Source organism: Daldinia decipiens (genome assembly GCF_022478715.1).
Source record: "Daldinia decipiens strain CBS 113046 unplaced genomic scaffold F4813scaffold_10, whole genome shotgun sequence".
Taxonomy (NCBI): Eukaryota; Fungi; Ascomycota; class Sordariomycetes; order Xylariales; family Hypoxylaceae; genus Daldinia; species Daldinia decipiens.
This window is the reverse complement of record NW_026054553.1, coordinates 659446-681911: the sequence shown is the minus strand read 5'-3', so window position 1 is coordinate 681911 and position 22466 is coordinate 659446. Positions and strand designations below refer to the sequence as shown.

The window sequence follows — 22466 nt, the reverse complement described above, 5'->3', positions numbered from 1 at the left end:
ATGGTGCAGCAGAAGAAAAGTTCGGGCGAGTCGACGAACGGAGTTAGTAAGAGAGAATATCCTTCCATGTCCTTTCAGAAGAAGGATATGTCGGATACCAGAGTTATGGGGGGGAACTCGGGTAAAGGCGATGTTAAGCATAATGGTATGCCCTACCAATTAACTATTATCACATGTGACACTAACAATGGTGTAGGCTCGACGATCAACTCGCAGAGCAACTTCCGAACCGACAGTGCTATCTCCTCGTCTCGTCCGGGTCGTGAACGACCCTTGCAGCCATGGGTTGGACCAAGCAACTCCGACGGGCTCGACTTGAGCCTGGAGAAGTCCAGTGGCGACGCTCCGTGGGATCAGTTTGCTGTTAACGAGCGCCAGTTTGGTATCAAAACTACATATGATGAAAATATTTACACCACCGCAATTGATAAAAGCCACCCGCAGTACAAGGAGAGGGTAGCTGCTGCGGAAAAGAAAGCGAGAGAGATCGAGCGAAGCGCTGCCGTCACAGCTCATGTAGCTGAAGAGAGAGTTGTGGATTATGCTGGAGGCGAAGATGTGGGTGGTAACGAAGAAGAGAAGTAAGTCAAGATCATGTTATTACATATCACCAGATTCCGGCTAACTCGGAAATAGGTATAGCGGTGTCAAGCGACAGGATTTTCCTCCTTTGCCTAATAGCCGAGAGAACAAGTATACTCCCCCGGCAAGACGAGCACCAACTGCCTCGTCGACTGTGAAGGGCGCACCAGTCGACCCAGCCATCATATCTTCGCAGCTGAAGGCACAAAAGAACCAGCCGGCTCTCCCGAAACAGGATGATAACAAGCTTCGCCCTAACCCTAAGGCTGAAGTGCCTTCGGTGTCTCCTGCTGCTAAATCTGCAGACCCTAAACCAGAGAGTAAGGTTGAGACGCTACAGAAACCTACAGAAAATAAACCAGCAAGCCAAAACGCCACTCAACTACGACCATCCGCTGCCACTAGCCGAACTATCTCACCTCAGGCGAAGGATAGCCAGGGCGTCGCGCCTAGTGCGACTTTGACTGTCGAACGAGACGTTCTCAAGGAGTTCAAGACATTTGCTAACCTCCAGCGCATAAATGCTGAGAAGGTCCGAAGCAACAAGGCAAAAGCCGACAAAGAGGTGAAATTAACCGAGCTAAAGAAATTTGCCGACAATTTCAAGCTACCAACTCCTGTCCCTATGGATTTAATATCTATCATTGCTAAGGATCCGGCGAAGCAACGGGAGATCCAAGAAAAAGCTAAGCGAGATGCGGCTGAAGTCGCTAAAAGAAAGGCTGAGGAGGCCGCTGCAAAAGAGAAGAAGGGGGCCACTCCAAAGGAGACCCAGCCCCCTGCAACTTCTCAAGCGCCTTCTGACAGTAGAGCCAGCCGTCCGTCCGCAAACCCCCCAAGTGCAGCCCCGGCAGCAGCTCCGCGTCACCAAGGTAACAACCGTCAGAGCTTTATTCCCCCGACTTACCCTTATCAAGGGAATCGCTCGGGTCCTCAGCACATGCAACAAACTGGCCGCCAGGGTGGTTTAGCTGGACGTATTCGAACTTTGGAAGCGCAAAAGGCGCAAGGTCAGGACGTCCGGTTGCCTCCCACTGGCCCTGCCAATCCGACCGATCCTTCCTTCGCCCGTCGTATCGGTGGCCATATAGGTCCGAAGTTGAATCCGAACAGTCACGAGTTTCGACCGAATGCGTTTGCGCCGGCTTTCAACCCGAACGGCGGACATCCCAGCGCCGGCTCAAGCCCCCGTTCAGCCATTAATCATGCAACCGACGCGCAGATCAGCACCACCAATACTCATACTGTGCTGGTCGTTGTAACTAAGAAGAGGAAGGCAGTCGAGCCCAAGAAGTGTGCTATATTGTCTTTTGTGAAGACAATTCAGCCCCCGGAGAACAAGAACTGGAATGAAAACGATGGGCTTCGCCCCTCTTACGATACTCAGCCAACCTGGCGCTCCGCGACTGACGACGAGAAGCCAGATTCGACAATGCGCTTGACGTTTGATGAATATTTTGAACGACAGCCATTCAACACGCAGCCTACTCCGAACCCCCCTCATCTCCTGCCACAGATGGCCCATCACCATCAACTGCCCCTACACATGCAAAACCCCACGCACGCTACTGCACCACGACACTCGCCCCATGTCCCTCCGGTTCAAATGCATGGTAATCAGCATGGTCCCGTCCCTCATGCACCGTTCAATGGAGCAGACGATCATAGAATGATGCACTCAAATTCATCTCAGTCCTACTCATCCCCAAGAATGAGCCAGGTTCCGCTTGTATACCCACCCAACATGAACTCGGCAGGCCAGATGCCCTATAATCAACACATGATGCCCTCGTTTATCGGTCCTGGAGCGCCGCCGATGAATCAGTTCAACCGCAGCTTCTCCAATTCACCACAATACGTCCCTCAGCAGCCGGGAGCGATGGGTGCTCCGATGATGATGCAGCCACAGTTCATGCCACAGCCAATGGTCACCGGTCCTCCACAGATGCAACCTTACCCTGGCACCGGCCATCTACAGTTTATGCCTCCTGGCGCAACACCGCCCCAACCAATGCCTGGTGTCAATGGCTATCCCAGTCCAGGGCGGCCTACAGCTCCTCTGATGGTCCACCAAGGATCACAACAGGGACAGCCGATCTATAATATGAGTCCCAGTGTACAGTATCAACAGCCAGCAACCTTTGTGCCACAGCAGCAAGGACAAAGTAAGTGGCATATATGGCAGCCCAACCAGCCTAAGAAGCCAGCTAACATACGAGGGGTAGTGAATTCTATGCGAGGATATAGTAATCCTGGCCCGCAACAATTCGGTACGAGCCCACAGCAAATGCATCAATATGGGCCCCCACATCGCAATGGAAGTAGCAACTTCAAGAATTATCAAGGTCACAGCCAACATCAAGGTCCTCAAGGTGGCCACACGATTCCGTCTGGGCCTCAGGGGCGATCTTCCGACGGACCTGACGAAGCCAAGTGAACGGAGCTTTAGAAACTGCTCCCTAAGAACTTAACCAGCGCCGCGCTCCAGCGCATATCTATTTCTTCATTCAACATGGCATTGGTATCGGCCACCTATGTTTGTCGATTATATCGTCGCCTTTGCATGGACATATAGCGTTATCGGAATTGTGACCTCGATCCGGTCTTCATCTCTTTCAACCCATCCAGCTGGGTGAAGACGTGGTGGCAATATTTTGTTACGAGGATGGGTCGCACAAGACAGTCGCTAACTACACATATCCTACTAAATCTCAAACCAATATCACGTGTCGACATCTTCTATGGCGTGGCCCTTAGTTACCTTGGCCTCGTAGGATATGTCTTTCAAACGTTTATTTGCCTAAGCAACGACAGGCTTGGGAAGGCATCGACCAGGATGAGGAAGTGTTGGAGCAGGCGGTCGGTGGTGCATGAGGTGAAGCAGCTTGAGCTTCTACATGTCGAGGAGGAGGAAGGAATCAAGTAGCTTTATCTGGCTGTAGCTCTGGCTTGATCAAAACGGTTGCGTCTACATTAGCGTCGTGGTCCACTATACTTACTGCGAATTGTTAAGGGCCAGCTTCAGCCAAGCATGAGGAGAGAGGTTGTTTGCGGGATTGCCGGTCCAAGTGACAATAGCTTAACTCGAGTTATCGAAAAGTCCTCAGGAATGCGAATGAGAGACAGCCATATCGTAGTATCGATCTCGCAGATAACAATAAAAACAGTGTTTACACTACTTATACGTTGATCGTGTTGGCTGCATACCTAGGTAGTAACATAGTGATATTAACGTATCTGGACATGTTGTGATAAATGCTAGTTTAGTAAGACAGAAATAAACTTGATGAGCCAGATTCGCATCTCGTCGATACTCTCTAGCTGATAGCTTAGGTAGCCAAGGTACCTAGCCTAACATACAGCGACGAGAGGAGCGTCAACCTCTTCCCCGAATACCGGCAACATCAACTTACATAAATGCTAGGTACTAGATGTATGCTGGATATTTTACCTCAACTTGTTGCTGTTCGGAGATTCCGACCTACCCACCGTCCTCAGCAGAACGTCATGATATAAGTATGGGGCGAAGGCAAAGGGCAGTGCTATTTCACGTTCATGCGCTTGAAACCTAAGAGTGCGTAGCAATGAAGGATTCGTTAAGAGTACATACCTACCTAGAGGAGACCAGTAAATAGGTATGTTTAGAGAGGATCTAGATCTACTTGATATCTACTTAGAGAGGCAAGAAACTACTATAGCATAGGATTTTTATCTTAGTAGAACGTTTCGCTCTACTTCCAAGGCATTCCCTAGTTAATTATGATTTATGTTTCTGTTTCTGTTTCTGATGAAGCAAGTCGGTGATAAATAAAGCATTGAAACAGACAAGGCTGACTTTGGACCTGCCGTATGCGGAGAGTTCTATGCACCCCCGGGAAGTTTTCTACTATATATGAGGGGACGGAATGGAGATGACGCTTAATGCGAACCCAGACGAGGTCGGTTGGCGACAGACCCATTTGGATGTTTCAGTGTTTCAACCTTTGGGCCAATCATATGTGGCTATGGGCTCCCTCAGTTAAGTTGGTATGAGATCTTTTGTGCAGGGGTTAGGAGAAAAAGGGGAACCAATCGACCAATTTAGACGTTTCAAGATCGACCTACGTAAGTGCGACCTACGAGAAGAAGCACCGAGAAGACGAGACCCCCCTTTTCTTCTTCTTTTTTTTAACTTCCGTTTCTTGGCCATTGGGTCTGGGGATAAACAGACCTGTCATGTCCATCAGGCTATGTATTCTTGTTTATACCCAGGTACATATGCACGTAAAAGCTCCAATACCAGGAGGTAATACACTAGGTTACCTAGTAAGATGTTTCTTCTCTTTGGTGTGCGCGGTGATGTGATGGCTAAAGATCTACGCTACCTAACAGGTAGCTAATCCCGTCCAATGGGAGGCCTTCCCCCTGACTTGAACTAGCATTCCTGGACTTTCTAGCCTATGATCACGTTTGCCCATCCTGCCATCAGCCGAGCAGTGAAAAATCAGAAAACTAGGATCCTAAGCACATATCAGCATTGAGTCCATGTGCCGCTGCTCATCATTATCATCTTAATCGACACAATAAGACGACAACCTTATTGCTATTAGGGGCGTGTGAGAAGTCAGATAATTCCGCGTTTCCGATCTATATAAGTAAATGTTTTATCCACATTATACTTCTATTTTAGCCCTATCGTGACTTACGCAGCCTATATGAATTTGCCGTTGAGGGTAAGTAGTTTAGTTTAGTATAGTGTGGTTTAGTTGGAGGAATAATACATCTATTTGAATGCGACGAAGGAAAATCAGGGGGGGGGGGGGGCTCCAGGGATCAAAATGCTTAGAGGTGGCAGGCGGGACCAAAGAGAGACAAGAAAAGCTTGTGAAGGTGCTGTGCCTGGACCGAAGCTGACGACTGTGGCTAAGGAGGCTAGTGAGAGCCAGGGAGAGCCAGGGGGGGAAACCTAGACCTACTAGGTTAGGCTTTAATGGCAAGGCTAGGCTTCCGAAGTAGGTAGGTAGTCACTGCACATACAAAGTTTAAGTGGTCTGGTGGTAGAAAATGCTTATGCAGGTAGAAGGTAGAAATCCCCTGAAACCCGCTTTTGACTTCGGTCGATCGTCGCTTGCGCTGCAGCCACTGACTGGCCGGTCCGGGTTGGATGTTTCACCAATTCAGGTACCAGATCGAGCTGATTGGTGTAGGTTACTTTACCAAGTTCACCCCACCACCCACTTTCAGCTTTTACCGCTGCGGCGCACCGACAACCAAACTGCGCTTCATCATTCATCACCTCCCATTAATACAATAACCACCAATTACCTCCAATTGCCACCAATTATGCTTATCCCCCGTAACATCTGGTGTCATCCAAAATCCTACCATTGGGAGCTTATTCCCTATTCCCTATTCCCTAGGTAGGCATGTGCTAGAAAAGGGAATAAAGATGTGTTTTGCATTGTTTGAAGATCTGCTCTCTTCTAATCAATCTAGTTCCGATGGAACGGCTGACTATAGGCCACCCATTGGATAACCACCTACTTTATTTCTTTCAAAGAATCTGTGGATCTGCCTCGTGAAGATCGATGCATGACCACTCCACTCCAGCGGTTGCTTAGCTTCCTCCGTCAGCCATGCGATGGGAGGAGCGGTATGTATCGTACATACACACATACACACACTACAGGCAGGCAGCCTAGGTGCAGTTTTACTCCGTAATAAGTGTGCACCTGTTGATTCCCGGCCTGCGCTACCTCATCTAGACAGGTAGGCGAATATGTGGACATGGCGGGGCGCACCCATGTCCATCCGAATTCACGATCCAGGGGCTCTTCCAACTAAGACATAGATGTCAGCCGAACGAGGGCGGGAGACCTGGGCGAAGCCAGCCATCATGGGGAGTGCAGCTGACTAGCACGACAGGGTCTCGGTTCTGTCTTCTCGATTTTGGATGTGACGTTGCCGCTTGCACGTATGTAGCCGCCACATCTCCTAGTATCTAATATGAATATAAAGATGTTCGTCGGCACCCAAGCATCACTCAACTTCCTCTCACCACAATTCATCCGCCTCATCGGAGAAGTACAAGATCTTTCTCGTCTCCCCCCCACTCTCCTTTCAAACAATACCATTTGATCTGCTGGTCATTCAGGAACTCCCAGGTGGTTTCCTACTATTTTTCCATTACATCGGCTCATTGTTCTACGGTCATCTGGCACGGTAGTTCTCGGTCCGCATCGTCGTTCCTTGTTCATAAACAAAGTCCTAGAGACAAATCGCAAGCTTCCCCAAATTCTTTGTTTACGACCTTCCTTTGGAATATCAAACGTGTCAATATCACCTTATTAACCACCGAGATCCCTTGGTAACTTATCCTGCCAACTCTCTCTTCGAAACTTTGAATTAGATCTTGGAATCTACCACGTGCCAACCGGCAAATCACACTCATTAGTCTTTTCTCTTGAAGAGAAAAGCCGAAACATAAAATTAAAAATAACTACGAAACTACAAGAATAGCGAAGATGCAGATTCGATCTTTTCTCATTGCCGCGCTGGCTGCTGGTACAGCCACGGCTCACATGAACATGAAGGACCCTCCCCCACTGGCATACAAGGGTAACCCGAACGCCAAGGAACCGAACATCGACTACTCTATCACTTCTCCCATCACCAAGGAGCAATACCCTTGCAAAGGTTACCTCAAGTTGATTGGTACTCCCGAGGGTGCTTCCGTCAAGACCTACGCTCCCGGTGGCCAGTACTCGATGAGCGTCGAAGGAGGAGCCTTCCACAACGGTGGTAGTTGTCAGCTCTCCCTGTCCTACGACAAGGGCACCACATTCACTGTCATCAAGTCATTCATTGGTAACTGCCCTACCGCCTCGGGTGGTACTTTCAACTTCAACGTCCCTGCCGACGCTCCTGAGGGCGACGACGTCGTTTTCGCCTGGACTTGGGTCAACAACACTGGTAACCGAGAATTCTACATGTCTTGCGCCATCGTCACCATCAAGGGTGGTGCCGCAAAGCGTGAACTTCCCATGCCGAACATGAAGCGCGATACTGCCTTTTCCAGCCGCCCCCAGATGTTCACGGCAAACTTGGACGGTGAGTTTTGCACCAAGGAAGGCATCGACACTGTTTACCCCGAGCCCGGCCCAGACGTTGAGAACACGTCTACCAAGCCCGGCCCCGCAGTCTTGTGCGCCACTGGTGCCGATGCTCCTTCGGGCGGTTCCGGTTCCGGCTCTGGCTCCGGCTCTGGCTCTGGTGCTGGTCCCAGCTCATCTGCTGTCGCAAACCCTCCCGCTACTACCTCTGAAGTCGCTCAGCCCACCTCGACTCCCGCTCAGGAATCTTCTTCGGCCCCTGTTGAGCAGCCTACCTCCGCTGCCGGCCCGCCCACAATGTACGTACCTCAATATCCTACATAAACTTTCATTCTGATCGATGAACTAACTTTTTTAGCACTGGTGGTGTTTTCGTGACTGAGCCTCCTTCCGGAGGTGCTACTCCTACCAACCCTACCCCTACTACTCCTACTCCCTCGACTCTGTCTACGGCAGTGGTTCCCTCTTCGAGCGCAGGAGCTGGCACCGGTGCTTCTTCCTCAGCTGTTGCGACGTCTCCCGCGGCATCATCCCCTGCTGGTACTCCCACTACCAGCGCCAAGGCTCCCATTGCTACCGGTGGCGCCGGTGCCGGTGCTGGTGCCCAGTCTGGTGCTTGCACCAACGAGGGCGCATGGGCTTGCTCGGCGGATGGCGCTTCGTTCCAGCGATGCGCTTCCGGTCAGTGGAGCGTGGCCATCCCTATGGCCTCGGGCACTAAGTGCACTCCTGGTATCAGCAACACCTTCCAGATCGGCCGTGTCCGCCGAAGCCGCGTTCGCCGCGCTGCTCAGATTTAAATCCCACTACTGAGACAGATAGCTCCGACTTTTGCCCGGCACATAAAAACATCTTAAGGCTAGGGGCACGGGATTACTTCAGCTGTACATATTAGCATCTTCCTCTTCTTTTCTATTCACTTCTTTTTCACTCTCTCTGAGAACAGTTTTGTTTTTTCTTTTTGATAGAATCATGTACACTAGGTCCCGGCTAAAATGGGACGGGGTTCCGGCTGCATGATTAACCACGGACGGAGGCATTACAGCATTCGCTTGAATAACGGGGATGAGGCTAAGGGGAGACGAGACCGCCATAGCGACATCCTTGGATCCTAGATAAACCATAAAATTTAAGATCTTGATGACCATTACTATCTAGTTCCGTTCATTGTGACATAGCTTTGGTGTTTTAAGTGAGTACTTGTTATTATAAGAATAAGAAAAAATAGAACAAGCAATAGGGGGGGGGGGGGGGTGGTTTGAGTGATATTTACAGCAAGTCCGTCCGTAGCCCACTCACACCAATGGCTTAATCTGCGGGTGGTGTGTACAGCTTTAAGATTGTGTATGTGTATTCCTGATCAGAGGAATGTAAACGCCGAGTAGATAAGGCGAGTCAAAAATCGGGCCTGCAGTATCACTATGCCACGTCTCATACTCTATTGGTAACTCTCAACATGTTGTGGGACCAATATTCAATCTATGGCGCATCATCAGATTAGGTACTTATCTCGGATGTCTATGATGGTTACACACGGAGGCCTTACGAAGTCATGTACAGGCTGGGGTTGACGACGCAGCTGGTGGCATACGAGCCTTTCCGGGTTAACCTGGATCACTATCAGCGGTTATTTAGAGCTGCTATGTCGCATGCGATTGAGTCCCTAACAATACCCCCCCCCCCTCTCCCCCCCCCCCCCCTATTCGTAGACATAGACGGCTAGCAGCTTTGTCTGCTATCCATAGCACATACCGGTTTGTATGTAAGTAGAGGTGGTCAGGAGCGTTGTAATACAGTAGCAGACCTGTTTTGTGGCTTTCCCCCCCTTCTTTTCTCCTAGTTTTTGAGGGACCTTTTTCTTTTTCTGCGAATGGCCACATTCTATACCGTTGGGATGCCTCCTATATTTTGGTTTCACTTGTACACTGGTCAGAAGCAAGGTGTTAGCTTTATTTACTGCCAACAGCTGTTCTGGTCTTCATTTTGAGTATGTTGCTTTCGTAAAAGGCCTTAGTGATAAATAAGGTCTAGATATTTCTATGGGTAAAGCTAGACGCCCCGATAGAGGTGCCTTGGGTTGAGCGCGAGGCAACGCTAAATTCTAAGTACGGGGTGGGAACATATGTACAGAAGCCAGAGCTAGAGAATACCCGAGGCGTAAACTTTGCAGAAAGGCCTTTGTGCGTTAACAATAAGGCAGAACTGGAGGCTCATCAACGCGATATCGTGGGACTAGGGGGGGACTTCTTCGCCTGTACCATGAGGAGACCAAGTATTGCAACATGTGACAGGTTGGGGCATCTTCTTTACCACGGATAATGTATCATATAATGAAGTATAAGGGGAACGTATATTAATTTTTGATGTTATGGGTGGTTAGGAGGGTTTTGATATTAAATGCGGTATAATACTTAGGAGTGCCCTATAAACGGACGGTTATGAGTTGACTGCCTAGATATGCACGTAATCTTTCAGATGTAAGTCAAAATATAAGATGACAACACATTTTACGCACTTATAATAATAACGTTGGGACCTTCGGGTTTCTATAGTTAATCTCAGACGGATAAGTATCGAGGCGTATCCTACGACTTCAAGAAATACCCTGTGGCTTACCTACTTGATTCTTCCAAATGGTACGATGCGAATAAGAGGCAGGATACTGCAAACCTAGGGCGGGATAGCTGATACATAGGTAGGTACATAGCTTCTTTATTCGATTCGATTCGTTTTAATGGCCCCTGAATAGACCTCCTAGCACTTACTTCGTAACTCAAGCTGACTAGCGCTCCTCTTGTCGGCCTGCATATAAATAGGGGGCGAGTATCAGGAGCGCTGTGATACAGTATCAACCTCGTCTTATTAAAACCAAGTGTCTGGTTTTGCTAATAGCCACAAACTTCTATTTCGACTTGTCCACTAACAGGAAACAAAGTATACAATACTTCAACTGAATCTACTATACCTCAGCTACTATATACTATAAGCTTCTATTCAGGCACACTGCTTTATATTGAAGTTCTCAAGCAATCGGATGTGGACGGGGTTAGATGAAAATGGGCTTGGGCCATACAACAAGAGCGACGCTGTCTGTGAACTTGGCTGTTCGTAACTATAATGGCAGCTTACCTGTTTATCCTATATGATCCAGCTGCTTCCCACTTAGCGATAAACACAATACTCCATTCTTCTCCTTTTACACATTTCATATTGAATAATACGAGATATTTTACAGCAAGGACCCCATAGGATAACGAAATAACATTACACGCTAAGCCTAATCGACACCTACCTAGGTTTTGTTTGACACGGAATCTGCCGAGGTTTAGCCCGAATTGACAAGGACCGTACCCCCTTGTCACAGGTCGAATTCAGGAGAGAGGTACCTACCTTATTCTTTCTACGGCGCGATCCTTCCTTCACCTTCAACAACCTCCATCACACCTTGTTTTTTTCCCCCGTCTTTTCAACTAGAAACTTGCAGTCATTCTTTACGCTGCAGTCTCGTCACTCATTACTTCCTATAGTCATTCATTAACTAACTACCTGTTAGACAATCTCTGCGATAGCTTACCTCTGCCCCCCCCGATCAATTCGATCCCATCACCTCGGCGCGTGCGATTTAGAATCCGTGTTTCAACTTGAAGCTCTTCGCTAGATTCTCCCGACCTTTTTTCAGTTCTTCTCGAGCGATTTCGATACCATATCCGTCAACATGCGTGCTTTCTTCGCCATCTTTACTGCCGTCCTGGCCTTTTTCCAGGTCGCCGCTGCTATTCCCCCGGCCTGTCTGTTGGCTGCTCTTGGGTACGTTGGTTCTGATCCGATCTAGGCTGTGGTTGACTAGGAGTATATATATATATATATATATATGTGTGTGTGTGTGCGTGTGTGTGTGTGGGATTTATGGACGGGATAGCACGACTAATTTTTATCGTAATTGTACAGTGTTCAGGACAACCCATCCGATTTGAAGGCGGTCTGTGGCGATCTCCAGCATGCCATCCAGGGCAACTTGACCAGCAACTGCCACAAGGACACTCTCCCCGTGGCCTATGGGGTCTACTCCTCTAAGTGCTTGGAGGAGGGTATGACCGTTGCTAAGCTTCCCACTTCGACCTCTTCTGCTCAGTCTAGCACCGGCACTGCTTCTGCCACTGGTGTCAAGTCCGTGTCCGCTTCCGCTTCCGCTTCTGCTACCCCGACCGGTGACGCGACTGCTACCTCTGGACAAAGCGAATCCAGCAGCACTACGTGAGTATCTGGTGCCATCTTTATCCCTGTATGCCTACTAATTTCCGTTCTTCATCAGTGAATCCGGCAGCACCCCTACCCCTACCGGCAACGCTGGCACGGCCACAGAGCCCAAGCCTTTCCTCTTCGCTGCCGCCGCGCTCTTGGCTACGGGATTGACCAGCGTTATCTTTTTGTAAACGACATACCGATGAAGTGGTGGCGAGCAATAGATTTATTGTTTCCAGGAGGTGGTTGGTTTTGGATTGTCTCAAGCGCGTTATACCCCAATTCCCACGGGCTCAGGTGAATTAGTTAGACTCGCATGTTGGGTAGCAGACAGAAGCCCTGAGAAGGGTCATCAATATCATCTGCCTAGCCTTGATTTAAATATAGATGGATATTTGTACTATACAATTGAGTGTTTATTTTATACGTCACCAACCAATGTGTCAGCTTCTAGTTCGTCTAAGAGCTTCTCTTCCAGGAGCCTCGTCAACCCTTCCTCTCTAAGGAGGATGGCCTTATTCTCTTCCCACTTCAGCCACGTCACGCCTTGCAAGAGACTATCGGTCAAGTCGTCGAGCTTTCGTGGGCCGGCATCACGAATCAAGTCCTCAACATCGCTCGATTTCTTCCGAGAGCGAGTTAGCTTCGAACGAAACCACTTGACGGCGTCCTCGGTGTCACGATTCGCAGGTAGGATGATCTCGCTTCCTCGTTTCATCGCTAGCCAGCTCGTCAGAACGCCAAGTTTGTACTTCTTGCTGTTCTGCTGCGACTTAGCTCCTTTTATAGCTGCTTCATCAACCGTTTTAGCGGACCGGCTCCTTCTCGTCTTTGGAGTCTCCTCGGACATGATCGGTGGCGGAGGCCAGAATCGCGTGACCCTGTTGGGTGCCATGGACACCACCTCGCCGTTCCAATGCCCTAATTCCCGCAGCGTACGCAACGACGCGTGCAGCATGGCCTCAAGCGTGTTGACGCGGAGTGTCCATTCCTGGACTGCTGCGGCGCCGCCACTGCGCCATCGCTGCCGCTCGATGAGCACGTGCGTCGGCTTGAGAGGTAACAAGTTGTGACGTACTAGCCGGTCTGTCGCGATGGCGAGGGAGGCCGGGCTATAACGGTCGGGGTCCTCTATCCCGTCTATCGAGGGCTCCAGGAGCTCTCGTCGCTGCCATGCGTGCAGGTGGACACGCGGTGGTCGGTGCAAGTCATCCGCAGTCAGAGCAGAAGGTGAGAGGACTTTAGATGGCGCGGCGGGTGAGATGAGACTATAACCTAGGTTGCGGATGCCCAGGTCGATGCTCAGAATGAGTCGCGAGTCTTTGGTGCCAGGCGGTTTAGCTGGACGCGCGTGACTCAAGGCGATGAGGCGGTCGATGAGCTCCGACTTTTTACCACTGGTCTTCTCGCCGCATAAGGAAGCAAGCTGTTTCAAATGTATGCTCTTGAACTTGGGCAATATCGCTTCCAGCTTCGATGACATGGTGGCATCTATCTCACACGCATAGTGTAACCAGCCTACCAACTTCTACGTCGTCCCCTTTTCACTAGCTACAGCGCCATGAGTAAGGGACGAGTATAATAGGTATGGCTGACAATCGCCTCTTAAACCGCCTAAGAGTCTAATAAGGTTGAAAGATGCCTTTATCTCAAAAATACCTATGTACCTAAATCTTTGAAATATAAGTGATGCTAACAGTTTGTGAAGTTTTTACAATTGGTACTTGGGTACAACCCAGACTACGTAGGTACATACCTAGGTACCTACGTTAGGTACGTACCTAGGTTAGGTATGTTTTACATATAAACGGTCACGTGATCGATTATGTTTTTAGTAGACAACCAGTTCCTACCTGTATTCAAGCTCTAATTATAATCTTAGACGCATGTCAGATTTGAGAGCAGTAATACAGATATTTGTAATTCGTTCATTATTAAGAATATGACCCAGTAAATGAGACTTATATCAACCCTATAGAACAGCTAACCAAGAGAACCCATAACTAAGTGAATATTCCAATTACAATATCAGCCAATGCTAATACGTTTAAGTCAACCTGACTGCAGCTCTTCGATCCCCTTACATGTCTAACTAGCAACCCCTCTAACTTGCTAGCATCCTATCATAATCGAAAATGGTTTGTCGGCATTGCTTGCCCATTCAATCACCACAAAAAGAGGCGGCAGGACGAGCACCGTCGATGACGATTACAATCAGGGCACGCCGCATGAACGGCAAATAGAATCGGCGAAAAGCCGCATTCGCACTCGGCGAAGTTAGCCAAGTGCCAGAGTATGCGTTTATTTTTTTGTTTTTTAAACTTACGCAATCCCAGTACCACTCCTTCTTTATGTGTTCCTTCTTCGCCGGGGTTTCACCACCCATGATCTATGGGTGTGCTGTATGTATAGTGAAGAGTTATTTTATAAATAGTTATGGAGGGCCGCTAGCGGATGATATCTTCTATAAAGACAGGCAAGGCCCCTTAGCAAGGCCCCTTAGCAAGGCCTTTCCGGGTGTGAGTTGCGAGCTTCCGCGACATCGTCAAGCAGGGAATCGGCGAGGATATATAGACGATACCCCGGCTGGGGAGGTAAGCAAGATCATATCATGTTCGGCGCAAGTGGCGATTACTGCCAGCGAACACCCTGCCCCCCCGTGCTATAGATCATCACACCCCGCGCCCAGATGGATGTGAAGCTCCTCCAACTTACATCGCGCTATTCCTCAAACCCGCGTGCCCCGCACATTATGATTGGCATAGCCCTGGTGACTTTCAGGATTTGATTCAACTCCTTCCTTTGAGAAACGGGCGGGAAGAGAGCTTATAGGCTTGTATAGCTGCTATAGAATAGCCATGCCACGTGTCCGCATAGGAAGGAACGTGAGGATTATGTAGACGAATCTGAGCTATCTAGTTTAGATATTTCGAGATGCTAAGATAAATGAACGGATTATAGAAGAGTCTTCGAGTTTGTCTCGTTTAACAAGTATGATTTCCTTGTACTTTAGTGGCTGGACGAACTCTGTACTAAGTTCCAATGTTATTTAACTTGAAAATTAAAACTCTCTCGATTGAATAGACTGTTATGACAGTTTGTAGATAGTTCAGAACTTACCATATAAACGGGTAGCAGAGGTGGTCTTTCCTGTGAGATGTTATAATACTTATAGTAACATTTTACTCTTTCGTTTATATGTGGAACTCGAGTTATCAATAGAAGACACCATATAAATTTATGATAGACGGAACAAATATAATTATATGTTAAATGCTTTACCCAGTCCTTCGTTTGGGCTAAACGTATATGCATTTTTGTGAGTCCCCAAATGCAGTAGGACACTGCCTATTTGGAATATCGGCTTGATCTTCATTGGATATATACCTATGTTCTTATGTCAAAGCAGTGTTCGTATGCCTTTTGAGTATGTATGGGGAGATTGTGCTATGGTTTGTCTACATCATGTACCTGTATGACCTTATCAAGATTCGATTCAAGCTTATGTCGGATAACCAATCAAAATATATGGGTCCTACTATAATAGTAGATCGGGCAGAGTACGTACTATTCGAGTATTTGTCAAAGACCCTAACCTAGCACGGGAGGGCGGAACGGCGCACTTAAAAATAGGTAGGCGCTGTGCTGGAACCGGCCACCCCGGTGCTTATTGATCACCGGTCAAGTTCCGAGGTTTAGTAGTTCCGAGGCTCTTCTCTTAGTAATTCTTCAGCTCATAAGTTGCCTATCTGGGACATTGCTGATTGGAAATTCGCCGTTAGACGTTAGAAATTTACCGCAGTCCCGCAGCTTGTACATACCTACATAGAAACCTTTCTGCTTTACATATCTCGCAAGGTTCCCATATAAGACGTCATTCTCCTCCACCCCGCCATTGCTTTCGTTTTCCTTTTCCTCCGTTGGAACTTGGAACAAGCAGGTCAATGCAACCAATTGGTTTATTTAGTCGCATATCGGCTGCTATTGTAACCTTAACATATCCTTCTGTTTCTGTTCCTGCTTCTGCTTTTGCTTTTGCGTCCAGGTCCAGGACGGCGACCTCGCGAATAGCTTCACTCTCTAGACACTTCTCGTCCACCCCTCACATCATGGCGCCCATATCTAAGGAGATCGACTTTCTGGTCATTGGTGGCGGAAGCGGGGGTCTTGGTTGTGCGCGCATGGCTAGTTCCAAGTTCGGTGCGAAAGCCATGGTCGTCGAAGCCATGCGCCTCGGTGGTACCTGCGTGAATGTCGGGTATTGTAACCCCTCCGTGTTACCAATGCAAAAAAGAAAAAAAGAAAAAAAAGAAAGGCGCTAATATCAAGTCCGTTACAGCTGTGTACCTAAAAAGGTCACATTCAATGCCGCCGCCCTCGCCGAAGCCATTCACGACGCTAAAGCGTACGGCTTCTCAGTTCAAGAAACAAAGCCGTTTGACTTCACCACCTTCAAGCATAAGCGGGACGCCTATATCAAGCGATTGAACGGCATCTACGAACGAAACCTTGCCAACGACAAGGTTGAATATGTGCACGGGTGGGCAAAGCTGTTAAGCAAGAACGAAGTCGAGATAACACTGGACGATGGCACGAAAACCACGGTACGCGCCAACAAGATCCTCATAGCCGTAGGCGGCCAACCCACGAAGCCGTCATTCGAAATCCCCGGCGCCGAGTATGGAATCGACAGCGATGGCTTCTTCGACATCGACGTGCTACCTAAGAAGGTCGCCTTGGTGGGGGCGGGATATATCGCCGTTGAGTTTGCGGGAATGTTCAATGCCCTGGGCACTGAGACGCATTTGTTCATCCGGCACAAGACCTTCCTGCGCAGCTTCGATCCTATGATCCAGGAGGGCGTTACTAGCGAATATGAGCGGCTCGGCGTACATGTGCACAAAGAGTCTGCCCAGACTAAGATCGAGAAGGACCCTAGCACCGGTAAGCTCACGATACACTACAAGGACAGCAACGGCGAGAGCAAGCTCGAGGGCGTGGACCACCTGATCTGGGCCATTGGCCGTACCCCCATGACCAAGAACCTCGGCCTGGAGGAGGCGGGCGTCAAGGTTGACAAGAAGGGCTACATCGTCACCGACGAGTACCAGAACACGTCTGTGGACAACATCTACGCGATAGGCGACGTGTCCGGCCGAGTGGAACTAACCCCCGTCGCCATCGCCGCCGGCCGCCGACTCTCGGAGCGTCTTTACGGCGGCGAGCAATTCAAGACCACGCGCATCGACTACACCAACGTGCCGTCGGTCGTTTTTGCCCACCCCGAAGTCGGCAGCATCGGGCTAACAGAGCCGCAAGCCGTGGAGCAGTACGGCCGGGACAACCTAACCATCTACAAGACGAGCTTCACAGCCATGTACTACGCGATGATGGAGCCCGAGGACAAGGCGCCCACCATGTACAAGGTGATCTGCGCGGGGCCCGAGCAGAAGGTCGTCGGCCTGCACATCATGGGCCTTGGCTCCGGCGAGATGCTGCAGGGTTTCGGCGTAGCCATCAAGATGGGCGCTACGAAGAAGGATCTGGATTCTTGCATTGCGATTCACCCCACGAGCGCGGAGGAGCTTGTCACGCTGAAGTGATGGGCGGCCGTTAGAATTTAAAGACAATAACTATAGAAATAGAAAAGAAAGAAAAATTGGTCTTGATATCCGGTAGATAATGAATGCATGATATAGAGCCGGCCTAATAGATGCTAATTCATGACATGGATATGTATTAGTGAGATAGATGCGAGGTACAATTCTGAGGAACCCATTGTAGAGCCATTTCAAAGATCGCAAGTTGAATGTGGGAAAGGGGGACATACTCGCTCGCTATATGTTGCCTCCTACGGCAGGTTAAATATTACTAGAACTGCAAATACCTGCATTGGCTTGTTTCATTCCTACCTATATAGCTGCTTACCAGGCATACATACAAGTATAGTGTTGGTTGCTTATGTGTGTTGGCATCAGCAGTCTATACGCCTCTTTCACCTCCCCCCTTTTCTGCACTAGGTTAGGAAGTTAGAAAGAGGAAGAGGATCACGTATTCGCGATACCTTCTTTTGAGTTCAAAGGAGCGCAGGTCATTATTCAAAGCACTAGCCATGATCAAATCAAAACTTTCGTCATCACACTAATTACACTTATTGTTATGCAACAAATTCAGCTTCCTCAACCTTTCATTCACTTCAACATATTGACAGGCGCCAATGTTCAAATATAGGCACGAGGGACAGACAAGCAAAGCACATGTAACCAGATTTTGATTGGTATTCAGACATTATAATTTGACACATGGTCACATTATTGAGTAACGCCGGTTGCTCGAGTCGGTCGGGCTTTTCCGGGATAAAGATCATCATAACCACCAGCCTGTGTTCCTGTTTCCCCGTAACGCCAAATACGGTGAATTATACTCCCTGCTCCGTGTTTTTGACACGGCGCCTTTATACAACAGATTTAGACCAGACCAAAGCCTTTCTTTTTTCGCGGGGAATTCAGCACGGAATCTCGCGATGTATTCGTACCAGGCTACTAAGTAGGTGATCAAAGTGGGGCCCCCAGCTTCGTGCTCGTATACTGAAGAACAGTACAACTAGAACAGCATGACAAGCATATCATCGGTATGAAACGACTCGCCTTGACTAGAACGCGGGCTTGTTTCCACCGTTAAGCCGATAAGAAGTTAGGGGACCCGAGCTTCCACTGGGGCTCAACATATTTGATAAGCCCTGGCGATCTTCCTGTGACGAAGTAGTGGAAGAAAATGACGAGTTTAGAGACGTAGAAGTACTATTCATCGTCGCAGAACGAGATATCGCCAATGCTCCCATAGATGATAATAATGCGTCGGCACGTTCAAAAACGTTCCCGTTAAACACGTTAGAAAGAGATGCGCTCTGGGGTGTCGATGGCACAGTTGCTTGTACAGCTGGTCCAAGAGCAGCGCTTTGGGGTGTCATAGGCATCTGTATTTGGCCGACCCCGGAATTAGACGAATAGTGGCTTGGCGAATAGTGGGTGGGCGCGTCGCTGATATTGCTAGTGTGTCGAAGGAGGTATGCCCATGGGGAAGTCATGATGAGATGGTTAGTCTCTTTTATGCTGATTTGAATAGGCCGTAATCTAGTCCTGATATCCAACGGAAATGTTATTTGATCCATGGACGACTTCAGCCTACTCCCGAATTCGGCCCAAGAATCAATAAAACTTTTGCAGAGGCTCCAGAAGAGGGGGTCCGTCCTGACACCGGGCTCCTTTAGTTTGATAAGAGACAGTCGGTCCTTCAAGCGCTCTGTATCGGCGATAGAAATTGAGCATTTGGCGACGAGGCCCTTCCAGCAGCGTACTATGCGTTCTGGGGCTCGTTGATTTTCTGCATTGCGCCTGTAGGCGAGAAATTGTTGGTTGATACCGGGGAGGATACGCATGGCAAGATCTGACGATTTCTGCAACGACAAAAAGATCCTCTCAAACAGTCGCTCGTCTGCAGTGAAGTCGGTGGGATATCGCATATCCCCATTTGAGGACGCGAACGATTCCCCAGACCGGGGTGTGGCCGATGTGATTTGTGCCATCCGGCCGGTACCATTTATGTAGGGAATTGGCACATCAGTTGCTACCCGAAGATTGCCATGGTTGTGGGCTAGAGCCCTAGGCCGCGCTTGACTACCTATGCTCGGCCGGTCTATTGTAGGTGTTACGGAACTCTCTTGAGGATGAATCCTGACTGTATCTTGGATCCTTGTCTGCTGGTATCCCTGGTTGAACACGGGCGAGCTTGTAGCAGCGGAGATCTCGTTAGCGGTAATACGAAGTTCCATGATGCTGTGATACAGCAACATCATCATTGTGCGGATATAGCGCGGGTCCCCATTATCAACAATAGTATTCATATTATTCATGAGGAGTGAACAAATATGACTGTAGGCATTAATCAAGGTTAGAACGGCCCTTTGGACATTCTCGTTCTCACGTGGTGTATAAGGGCCATTCTCCGTTGTAAATTCATGCTTCTGAATCTCCTGTTCCAATTGCTCAATATGGAAATTAGTATTGTAGAAGACAATCTCGAGGCTTGACCGTTTGGTTGTGCCATCATTTGTGAGCCTTGTAAAAAGTTGTATGGTTGGATGGATCTGGAAGATTGCATAGAGAATACCCTTCGCAGATTCGATAATAGGATCGAAAATCCTTGATTCTCGCCTTTGTTCCGGTAAGACGGATAGGCGCCTCACGTAGTTTGGGCGGTGGAGCAGTGGTTCTGCTGGATTATTTGGGCTGATCGTAGAAGTTCCATTGGGATTTAAGTGACCCGTCATGGATGAACCGTGGCTTAATCCTCGGTAGTGGCTGAACCTGTTATTCGCCTGGCCTTCCTCCAAGGTTCCGAGCTCAGTCGGTTTTCTAGACACAATACCCATGCGCCTATTTCGGTCCGACGGTCGCTCCGCTCTGGGTGCTTGTAATAGCGTCTCGCTGTTTGACCTTAACCTCTCATTGGGGTTGCCGATGGTGAGAGGCATGACGCCAGGTCTGCGGATAGCCGTGTTCTGCTGAGAGAGGCCTCGAGCATGTGATCGAGAAGGTATAGGTGGTGGTCGGAGTACGGATGGGGATCTCATATCTGACACGTCACTGCCATTCACCCGAATGGGAAACCGCCCGCTGACCACTCTTCTGATAGGCATTCGAGGTGTTTCTATTCCGTCGCTGAGCTCATCTCCACCATTCTCACCCTCTTTCTCTCTTGCATTCATACTTTGCGCTTTTTGCTTCAGAAACTTCTTAATGTGTGCTGTAACAGCAAGCTCTGTTATTTCGCTCTTCTCCAAGAAACCCTCACTCGGAGGACTGCTAGCTTGAACCTGCAATACCTCCTTTGGCGGAAACCTGATATCGTTTCCGGCTAGCCTTAGCATTTGCAATGAGACCATATCAGCTAAACAAAGCGGAAGCTCCTCTATCCGGTTCTTTTGCAAAGCTAGCACCTTAAGCGAGGTCAATTTTGAAATTTCGGGTGGCAGGATTCGAATCTTGTTCCTCCCCATATCTAATATCTCAAGTGACTTGATGTCGCAGAGCTAGAACATGTGAGACAAGCATTTACCCAATTAGAGAGGGAGATAATTACCGATAGAGGGAACTCTTTGATTTGGTTGGCCCTAAGGTTAAGATATCGCAAGTGTGTACATTCCGAAAATCTGGTTGGTAGAGTCGATAACTTGTTGTGCGAGAGCGCCAATCTATGTAAGACCAGATACATTAGCATGCTACTATGCTACCCAGTTATGGATTCGAGACTAACCGCTCTAATTCGTTCTTTATTATGTCCACCACCTCATCTGGCAGCGCCTGAATATTTCTTCTGCTGAGGTCGATGGTAACACCTGGTTTGAGTTCGGTACTGACACCACTCGCCTCGGCAGCCTGTGTCTCGTTTTCTTGTAAGGCACTGTTCATTGCTTCCCTAGCAAGGGCGATGACCTGGCCGGCGGACAGGGGGGCAGATGTAGACAGCATCGAGCTGGAGCTACTGCTAGCGGAAGTATTGAATTGGTCGGGTATTGGGGGAGGTGGTGGAAGAGGCAATGCGGTCGTAGGAGGACCTCGTCTCATTCCGGTTGGTAGGTTTGCGGGTAAATTTCTCGAGGTCGACTGAGGCTGTATCACAGCGGCAGCCATGCCGCCTAAAGCAACATCCATAACAGACCCAAACGCCCGAGGCTCAGAAGATAGTTAGAATCAGGCAGGGTATTACTTTGACCGTGTTAAATCGTAGTGTCGTGTGAGTGACTCGTGGCAAATGTTTTCCCAATAGGTCTGTTAGAACGGGAACGGTGAGCCGAATAGAGGAACTGAGATCATGGTCGTAGTGCAATACAAAGTTGGTTTCGAGGACGAAACTGAACTGGAAGCGGAACTCAACAACCCAATATACCCAATATCTAGTTTCAAGTACAAAAGTAGTAAATTCATGGAATTTTCATGGAATTTTCATGGAATTGGGCGTAAGTAAAGACAGAGTCAGAGCTGTAAGGGAAGTTTCGATGAGAACTGTTACAGTAGTAGTGCTTGTGAAGGGTTCGGAGTTGAAACAGGTCTAGTCGAAAGGGTGAAAGCACTGATGTCGTCGAAGAATGCAGAAATTCGTATGCAGGCCCCCTGGTTCTTGAAGCTCTTTCAGGTGGTCATTAGGGGGGCCAAGCGATGTGCGGCGCAACGTAGGCCAGACACAAGGGATCGGGTCTTGGGCACTAGTTGGAGGGAAGGGGTTCTTTGTCCACTAGCAACGCCTGGAATAAGGGGATTAAACAGCGCCACGGCGGGCGTGAAGTCCTAAATAATAGTGGATGACCGCTGATAGCAGAGCGGTAGGGGCGTATAGAATACCAAAAAGGGAAGTTGGTGTAAACGAATCAGAGCCAAGTGGAGAAAGCGCTTGGGTTATCCCCTGCTCGCGTCTTTTAGTCCCCGTTGACTCGTGAGAGAGGCTCGAGATGAGACTGCCAGCCGCCGCCTTTTTCCTTCTTCGCATTGTTGG

General features: G+C 48.9%; 6 protein-coding genes across 6 annotated transcripts; 4 read left to right on the top strand and 2 right to left on the bottom strand.

Annotated features, from left to right (window-relative positions):
- Positions 1 to 3019, top strand: F4813DRAFT_388000 (uncharacterized protein; the record flags this gene model as incomplete). The annotated part of the gene is made up of 4 exons (XM_049246634.1): positions 1 to 145; positions 197 to 581; positions 637 to 2747; positions 2808 to 3019. 4 exons carry the CDS (start codon positions 1 to 3, stop codon positions 3017 to 3019), a joined length of 2853 nt encoding a protein of 950 aa, XP_049101256.1.
- Positions 3020 to 7085: 4066 nt separating this feature from the next.
- Positions 7086 to 8473, top strand: F4813DRAFT_387999 (uncharacterized protein; the record flags this gene model as incomplete). The annotated part of the gene is made up of 2 exons (XM_049246633.1): positions 7086 to 7972; positions 8032 to 8473. 2 exons carry the CDS (start codon positions 7086 to 7088, stop codon positions 8471 to 8473), a joined length of 1329 nt encoding a protein of 442 aa, XP_049101255.1.
- Positions 8474 to 11200: 2727 nt separating this feature from the next.
- On the top strand, positions 11201 to 12221 carry F4813DRAFT_27635 (uncharacterized protein). The gene is made up of 3 exons (XM_049240446.1): positions 11201 to 11480; positions 11622 to 11927; positions 11986 to 12221. The coding sequence occupies exons 1-3, from the start codon at positions 11389 to 11391 to the stop codon at positions 12104 to 12106; spliced, it is 519 nt and encodes a 172-aa protein (XP_049101254.1). The 5' UTR covers positions 11201 to 11388; the 3' UTR covers positions 12107 to 12221.
- Positions 11819 to 13613, bottom strand: F4813DRAFT_27675 (Ydc2-catalyt-domain-containing protein). Its single transcript, XM_049240448.1, has 2 exons — positions 12228 to 13613; positions 11819 to 11890 (listed from the first exon to the last, which is right to left on the bottom strand). Exon 1 carries the CDS (start codon positions 13396 to 13398, stop codon positions 12337 to 12339), a length of 1062 nt encoding a protein of 353 aa, XP_049101253.1. The 5' UTR covers positions 13399 to 13613; the 3' UTR covers positions 11819 to 11890; positions 12228 to 12336.
- Positions 13614 to 16024: 2411 nt separating this feature from the next.
- Positions 16025 to 17518, top strand: F4813DRAFT_379950 (uncharacterized protein; the record flags this gene model as incomplete). The annotated part of the gene is made up of 2 exons (XM_049245514.1): positions 16025 to 16173; positions 16255 to 17518. 2 exons carry the CDS (start codon positions 16025 to 16027, stop codon positions 17516 to 17518), a joined length of 1413 nt encoding a protein of 470 aa, XP_049101252.1.
- Positions 17519 to 18518: 1000 nt separating this feature from the next.
- On the bottom strand, positions 18519 to 21930 carry F4813DRAFT_27546 (RAM signaling pathway protein-domain-containing protein). Its single transcript, XM_049240434.1, has 3 exons — positions 21231 to 21930; positions 21057 to 21168; positions 18519 to 21006 (listed from the first exon to the last, which is right to left on the bottom strand). Exons 1-3 carry the CDS (start codon positions 21626 to 21628, stop codon positions 18568 to 18570), a joined length of 2949 nt encoding a protein of 982 aa, XP_049101251.1. The 5' UTR covers positions 21629 to 21930; the 3' UTR covers positions 18519 to 18567.
- Between the last annotated feature and the right edge of the window lie 536 nt (positions 21931 to 22466).

Excerpts from the sequence above, each read along its gene's own strand:
- F4813DRAFT_27546 (XM_049240434.1), bottom strand. The coding sequence starts at position 21,628 with ATGGATGTTGCTTTAGGCGGCATGGCTGCCGCTGTGATACAGCCTCAG. Across the intron at positions 21,169-21,230 it reads ATAAAGAACGAATTAGAGCG|ATTGGCGCTCTCGCACAACA; the intron begins GTTAGTCTCGAA and ends GGTCTTACATAG. Across the intron at positions 21,007-21,056 it reads TCAAAGAGTTCCCTCTATCG|CTCTGCGACATCAAGTCACT; the intron begins GTAATTATCTCC and ends CACATGTTCTAG.
- F4813DRAFT_27635 (XM_049240446.1), top strand. The coding sequence starts at position 11,389 with ATGCGTGCTTTCTTCGCCATCTTTACTGCCGTCCTGGCCTTTTTCCAG. Across the intron at positions 11,481-11,621 it reads TGTCTGTTGGCTGCTCTTGG|TGTTCAGGACAACCCATCCG; the intron begins GTACGTTGGTTC and ends GTAATTGTACAG. Across the intron at positions 11,928-11,985 it reads AGCGAATCCAGCAGCACTAC|TGAATCCGGCAGCACCCCTA; the intron begins GTGAGTATCTGG and ends GTTCTTCATCAG.
- F4813DRAFT_27675 (XM_049240448.1), bottom strand. The coding sequence starts at position 13,398 with ATGTCATCGAAGCTGGAAGCGATATTGCCCAAGTTCAAGAGCATACAT.